Raw genomic sequence first — 7541 nt, 5'->3', positions numbered from 1 at the left:
TTCCCTAGACAATGTACAGACTGCTAAAATCCCAAAAAGAGCATAAAGCAATGGATGAATATGAAAGGCAGATTAATTTAAATTAAAAATGCAAACCCCATTTCTAGCAGAATGTGGGTGACCATTGAAAATATAAACAGCCAAGAGAATGGCAGTGCATCTCTTGATGTCCTCAAGTCAAAACTTTAGTCAGGTGCAAGTTATGCCTTGGTTATGCCTGATTTCCCAGGGTGATTGTATGTCAGTCTTTAACTGCATTATGCAAGAGGTCACATTTGATATTTGTTATCATATTTTTCAAATTGAATCAGAAACTATAACATGAGCCAAATTGAAATAAACAGTGTTCTTATTTGTTTCTCCCTCCCTTCACAGGTACTACAGTGCTACCATTTTGCAGATGTCAGGAGTGGAAGATGACAGGCTTGCAATCTGGCTGGCTGCACTGACAGCATTTATAAACTTTGTTTTTACTCTTGTGGGAGTCTGGCTTGTTGAAAGAATGGGTCGCCGGAAGCTTACACTTGGTAGCTTAACAGGTGAGTGTTTCATTAGTGTATTATATTTTCCTCATAATTATTAATTAAAGGAAAATAAAATTTCAAGTGCAGTTTTCAAAGTAGTCCTCTTTAAAATTACAGTGTTGATCCCATCCTCTCTCTGAAATCTTACATGTTTTCAAGCCTATGAGTAAAATACCACAGCTAGAGGCTAATCTAAAAGTGACAGCCAGTTATTTTTTCAGGTGACTTTCTCCTTGAAGCCGTGTTTTACAATGTTTTCATTTAGCCTTTTTTTCCAGTTTAAGGAATCAAATGCCTGGAACATCACAGGTGGTTAGTTTTTAAGTCTCATATTTAATTTTGGGCTTATTAACTGGAATTCAGAACCATCTGATGAAGGTGTACCAGAGAAAGCATATTGCACAGCCGTTGCAGCACTTGGTGAAGAGTAATGCAGTTCTCTGCATAGTTTACTCAGAGACAGTACAGTAAATACCTTACATACATTATTGTGATTCTAATTCACCTCCAGTATGAGATACACAAAGACAGAATTCTGGTTTTGTACATTTTGTCCAAATACTCAAACACCATAACTCATCACATAGTCTTTTCTTGAAAGCAGAGAAAGGCAGAGCAAGCAGCCTTCCTGTGTTCAGTGTGTCATGTTAGGATGGTAATTCCCTGCTTGTTTCTGCCTTCTGTGCTTGTTTTTGCTGAAGTGATCTGTGACCAAACTTGCCTCTGGCTGAATGTCTGGAAGGGTCAGATGTTTCCACAGGGTTTTGTAAAGAGAAACTGTTCCGACTCCTCTTGAAATAGTGTTCACAAGTGTTTGGCTGTAAAGGTTTCATGTCTTCATATTTTGTTCTGCTGTTGCTGTCAAGGATCCAAATTTCTAGTTAGTGCAACACAGCAGAGAGGGACACCAGCTGCCATGTCACTGGATGTGCAATTCCCAGCTCTCAGCTGACTTAATCTACACTTGAGTATTTGAATGTGTTTATATAGGCAGAGCAGCAGCAACACAGTGACACGAGTTGTTTGGTACACAGTTATTCAAAGCATGTTTCTCACATTTTAAAGATATGAAAAAAAATCTCAAATTGCTACTTTTAGTCTGTTCCACATCAGTTACAATACATCTCCCCTGTATGTCCTTCTGTGCCTCCAGACCGTCTGTTGTCCTGTCTTTCTATGGTGTGGATCTCTCCAGGGCTTGCACTGACCCTTCTGATTCTTGGGTGCTGCCTCTTCTTTAATGCCTATTGAAACAGAGGATTTATTGATTGATTTTTTTATTTGGCCCCAATAATTTTATAAGTCTGGCCAGGCCCCCCCCCCAAAAATTTATTGGTTTTCTGGACCCAGCTGTACAGCTGTGATAACCAACATGGACTTTTCTTATTATCAGAGCTCTTTGCTTTATGACTCTGCTTAACATATTCAAAGGTTGTACATCTGAAATGTAGATATAAATGTCTCTTACAAAGCATGTTAGTCATGGATCAGAGGAGGATATAGCAATAAGACACAGAATTAACAATGGAGCATAATGCATTTAAAGAGTTATTTGTTAATGATGTTTGGACACAAAGTAATTGTTGGGTAAAAATGGTCTTTTTTTGTGTCTGGTTGCTGGCTGCCTGTCTGCAGCATCATTTGAGCCAAGCTCTAATGCTTGCTGTGGTTTTATCCTACAGTCCCTCCTTAAGGATAATACAAATAATGACAGCCATGAAATCATACATCATCCCTCTGTACTAGTTAGAATTTTGTCATGCAACATTTGATTTAGATACTGGTGGATATTGTATGTTTTCCTTAGCAAGAGGGCTGTGTAATAGAATGATAATTACTAAATCTACTGATGGATTTGTTTTCCATGTTGAGTTTTCTCATGGGGTAAACATATCTTACAGCTCTACTTTGGTTTGCATTTCTAAGGACTTTACAATTTACACTGAGTTATTACTGGCAACTTCTCTGGTCTTTGGGGAAGCCAGGTATGCCCCAGTCTCCCACTGCATAAAATGAAGACAAAACTACTGCTTTTGCCTGCTGCTGCAAGGATGTGGGGCTTTTTTTTTAAGAAAACCTAATTGATTCGATGTTTATTAGATAAAAACCTACAAGTATAATCAGAGAGTAACATTAATATTTTGATTAAAAGCCAATATACTGTAATTTAATTTTGTAATCTTGTGCAACTTTTCCTGTTTTCGGAAAACGTTTGTCAGAGATGTTTTAGATTTCATTATGTCTTTATCATTCTCAAAATATTAGAAACTTTTGAAAAATGGAACCTTCCAGATAACATTATGAAAAATTATACTAAATTTCTGAAAAAAACCCCCACTGTTTTAGTTCTCTTTACTACAATTACTGATTTGTCTCAGTTTCCTGTCCATTTTATATCTCTCTTTGTCTTATCTGTATAATTTCTTTATTTTTCTTCTTCATTTTCTTTAGTTAATGTCTTTCTTCAAAGCTGTTAGTTGGAAAACATGCAGGAACTCTGACAAGTATATTATTCATTTTATTTGTGTTTTCTTCTTTCCCTTCAGCAATTGTCAATTTGAAAGGTACTTGAGCATTGTACAATTTCTATCTCTTTTTGTAACAGAGGGGGTCTAAAATATCTTCAGGATATTTCCTTTTTCCCACCTGAGCTAATGATGTACTGGGATTGTTTGATTTTGTTCATCATAGAAAAACATCCACAGAATGAAAACATGTTAAACTTCCTTTGCCAAGTTTACATATTCAGTACTTTTCCAAAGAAACAAGATACTTACAAAGATACTGGAAGTGAGTGTTAGTGTATTTGGTTGACTTACAACACAGAGCATATTTAGAACAGATATAAGTCAGATTATAGACCCTCTCTAAATATATTTGCTGTCTGGTTTATGGCATTTTGAAAGTACAAGACATCTAGTGCAATATCCAGCCTACCCTGAAAACTGGGATTATTAGTGTACCTACCAGCCATAGCTAGAAGAGAGCCGCGTGTGGAATATCTCATGGTGGGAAGGTGCTTTCTGCACATATAGTTTGTGAGTTTAAGCTCTTAGTGGCCTCAGTTCAGGTCAATGTGTGGTCCAGCCATTCCTGCCTGTTGGCTGTGCACAGGCATATTCACAGATAACATTATTATGTAAATGTTATAGATGTTCAGATGTTATTTTTATGTCTGAGAAAGGTTTTCACATACTTTGGTGTGTTTTTCACATACTTTTTTCACATACTTCTGGTGTGTTTGCCAGCTAGGAAACCTTTATGCAACACAGATCTCGATGTGTCATCGAGTAGCAAGAGTTGAACTTTTAAAAGTCTCTGAGCTTGAGGCAGCTGCAGTAATATCATGAGGTTTATCAATTTTCATTAAAATAATACTGTATATTGTGTGTGTGGCAAATAATATGAGTTATGTTCCAGTAATGGCCTGTTGCACAAGGTATTTGTTGGGGGAAATGGAAGCAAAAAATGGAAGGGGACTTTTTCCCAGCAGATGTTACGTGTGCTGTTTGAAACAAGATATGTTGCACTTTTTGATGGTGTTCTTAAGAAAAGTCAAATTTCTCCAGTTTCACAAAGGGAAGTAGAGTCAATGGAAAAGCTGGTGCTACTTTCTGTTTTACAGAAAAGCCTGCAAGTCTGGGTGTGGGAGTGGAGAAATGTATGGTGATTTCAAAGCCACTAATAAATTTTACCTTTGCAACATTATTTTCAACATCAAAAATAATAATACTTGTTCATTCAAGCAGTCATCAATTCCACAGATTAAAAGAGTCTCAGCTTACTAATTTAGTATCTGGACATGAAAGCTGGTGCACTTGACTTTAATATCTAACCTAATTTAGGATGTGGATGTAGCAAAGGGTATTTTTCTTAGGTTCTCTTTGCAACTCCTTAGGGAATGCTGTATGCATAGTGATGGGGTGCCTTGCTTTCCCAAGCAGAGTTCAGGTCAATAAAGAACTATTTCATGTGCTCTGGAGAAAAGTGTCACATTGTTCTTTATCTGTATTTTTAGGTACTGCTGTAGCACTCATTATCCTAGCTTCGGGATTTTTGCTATCAGCTCAGGTCTCGCCAAGAATCACACTTAATCCAACAGATCCTTCACATCAAAACTCTACTTGCACAAAATACAGGTGAGATTTCGTGGTCATTCATCCAATCTTCTTGAAGATTGTTTCCAATTAATTTTTACAACCTAGTGTGAGTAATAGACAATTATTCACAATGCCTGGTACAAGGAACTAAATTAGACATCTAAATTCAAAATCCTAACTTCCCTCTGTAGAGAAAATGAGACTTTTTGATTAAATTCTCTGAGTATTCCTTTGGAATTTCTTGGACTAAGTAAGGTGGTTAAGTGGCAAATTCCACATATGCCTCTTCTAATATATCACACCTGCTACAAGTTACAGTGTACACAACTTCAGGAATATTTTATAAGGAATTTATAAAAATGCTTGCTGTTATTCATCTGCTTGTCATGTATAGCAGCTGTAAACTCTTCAAGAAGATGGGTTCCTTGGCTGTTGTTTTCCTGAGCAGGAAGAAGTAATGTTCAGATAATTGCATACCAATAAACAATTATAATAAATGTGCAGGCTTTGACCTATTTTCCATATGCAGTCATAGCTTCAAATAACATTACTTCTGGGGGTGTAAGAATGTGTCATTTTCTATATTTTGTGTGTTTTAGTCACACGTGAGTGCTCTTATGTTCATTTAGCTGACAGACTAGAAATTCCCTATTCAGAAAAGACTAGTTCAATGCCTGAAGAAATTCTTAATTATGTCCAAAATCTGTCTTTTTGTAGTAGAAATAAATATCAAGAAATGAGAGGTACACTTCTGGTTTTGTAGCACTATTGGCTAGAAATACAGTTCTTGGCTTTTCTCATGCCAGAGCAATGTCTTAGGTGAAAGACTCTGAAGATCTGAAGATTTACAGAAAGCTTGGGAGGGGATGGAAGGTCCTCATTGAGTGTAAATAGTTACAAATAACCACAACACAGGATAATATCAGATATAATGATTCCTGTATTAAAAATTGTTTTCTACTGCAGAGTCAGCTATAATTTGCAATTTTTGAGATGGGCCTGTGTACAAAATGGCAAGTAGTCTGGTTAAAAGAGGTGAAGGGGGAAAATCCTCTCCTTTTGCAATCAGATTACATTAAAAGAAAAATGTGATAAGGATTTGCCTAGTACTTCAGTTAACTGTTTGGGAAGGATGTCTGGAGAGAGGAGATGCACCCTTTGCAGAACTCATAATTTGTTATTTAATAAGGCTAGATGGTTAATGTAAACTGAAACCATATAAAATTTACATACAGGAACTATTGCTAGTCCTACTTAAAAAAAAAAAGAAAGATATTCAACAGAATTTTCATGTTTGAGTTAACCACAGCCAGTCAGGAAGGAAATTTTCATGGCTTTCATGGTGTGTCCTTCTGGGCAAAAGCATGAAAAATTAAAGCAGATAGTTCTCGTAAAGGCATGTTACTTCATGAATTATTGGAACACTTGTAATCTGTTGTGATTTCTGTTTCTGATGTGAAGTGGGGAAAAGCAGATAAGATAAAAATTCTAAGGTTCTGGAAAAAGAGCAATAAAATAATTTAAACATTTTCATTTGAGAGTATTTTGAAATAGAGGGAGCTCTTTTTGTTTAAAGATCAAAGTGAATGGAGGTGGAAATAACGAGCAACATATGGGAAAGCTTTAGGTGCTTCTATTTTAATCTTATGCTATACTTTAGTAGAGGCACAAAAGCCAGAGCTGAAAATAATAAATGGATGCATTTGCCCACAAAGCACAGAATTGGGCTACAGCACCCAGTATTTAAAAGGTTTGTACAAAAAAGTAGGGATTGATGTGCCTAATAATAACTTTCACACTTGTGTACCTAAAACTGTATAAATTTTTATGCCTCAAAACATCACCAAACTGTGATCCAGATGGAGCCAAAGGAAGAATTCCTTCAGCATCATGAATATTAGTATTAATTATTTCTGAAGTGTATGACATACAAGCATATATTTGACTTGGAAAAGTGGCTGTTTAAGATCCAACTGTGGCTTTCTATGCATATTGTCAATAAGCTCAATGAAATACAAAATATTGGTTTTGTCATGGGAAAGTAGATGGTGGTTTTGGCATTCTGCTTTGGTTAGAAGAACTTCAGCATAACATTCATGGTCTTGGAAGGAAGAGGAGATGGGGACTGCAAACCAGAGAAAAGCTGAAGGCTGAGCTTTGTGACTCACCTCTCTCTCCTTTTTGGCCTTGGAGTTATTCACCATGGCACTTATAAAGTTGAATCAAAAAGATTCCCAAACCTGAGGCTTTGGAAGTAAAAGTCTACTCTGTATAACATCAATCTTGCTTATTTTCTTTGCTGCTCTAAGAATAATGACTTTACTGTACAGATATCCACAGTGTAGGGCAGCAAGTGTTGCTGTAGAGACAGGTACAAACAGAATATCCAATCAAAGTAAAGGGAAGTTAATGAATGGCAGTGGTCCCTTGCTCCTTAACCCATATTTTAGCTCATTCTAGTAAAACTGCTGGTATCTCAGATTGCTTAGCATTGTATCTTGCAAGTCTTCAAGAGGTCTCAGGAAGTTTGGGAGAAGCAAAAGGCAGCAGGACTTCAGAAGATGAACACAAAATGCCATCTCCCTGTAACTGCTTTAAATATGTGCCTGCAGTTTGTAGTTCTGTTCCTCTTATGGGGACACAGTGCTTCTCTAAGCTGAGGTAAACTTAGAGTTTAAACCTGATTGCAGCTTGGGCATTTCAGAGTGTGGGGCTGTTTCCTAAAAATAATTTGTGTTTGTCTGTGTCAAAATGTATTTATAAGTTATGAAAACATCAGTAGAATTTCTTTTGCTGGAGAAGCTTCACTGATACTGTGCAGAGTAAAAATGCTTTTTATGTTAGTAAATCCTTTGGGTTAAAGTGTGGGTGTCCATTAAGGAACCCTTACAGGTACTACAAACAGTCTGTTTGCTTG

The 7541-nt window shown here is 36.6% G+C and overlaps 1 protein-coding gene across 1 annotated transcript in view; it reads left to right on the top strand.

Annotated features, from left to right (window-relative positions):
• SLC2A13 (solute carrier family 2 member 13) overlaps window positions 1–7541 on the top strand; it is a 141150-nt gene that overhangs the window by 99196 nt on the left and 34413 nt on the right. Inside the window, exons 6-7 of the mRNA XM_031059015.1 lie at window positions 376–539; window positions 4543–4663. Of these exons, the coding sequence (XP_030914875.1) occupies window positions 376–539; window positions 4543–4663 (285 nt within the window). The remainder of the gene's footprint in view (window positions 1–375; window positions 540–4542; window positions 4664–7541) is intronic.

The sequence above is a fragment of the Geospiza fortis genome, unplaced genomic scaffold, assembly GCF_000277835.1.
Source record: "Geospiza fortis unplaced genomic scaffold, GeoFor_1.0 scaffold424, whole genome shotgun sequence".
Taxonomy (NCBI): domain Eukaryota; kingdom Metazoa; phylum Chordata; class Aves; order Passeriformes; family Thraupidae; genus Geospiza; species Geospiza fortis.
The sequence above is the reverse complement of the archived record's forward strand: the minus strand, read 5'-3'. Positions and strand labels throughout refer to the sequence as shown.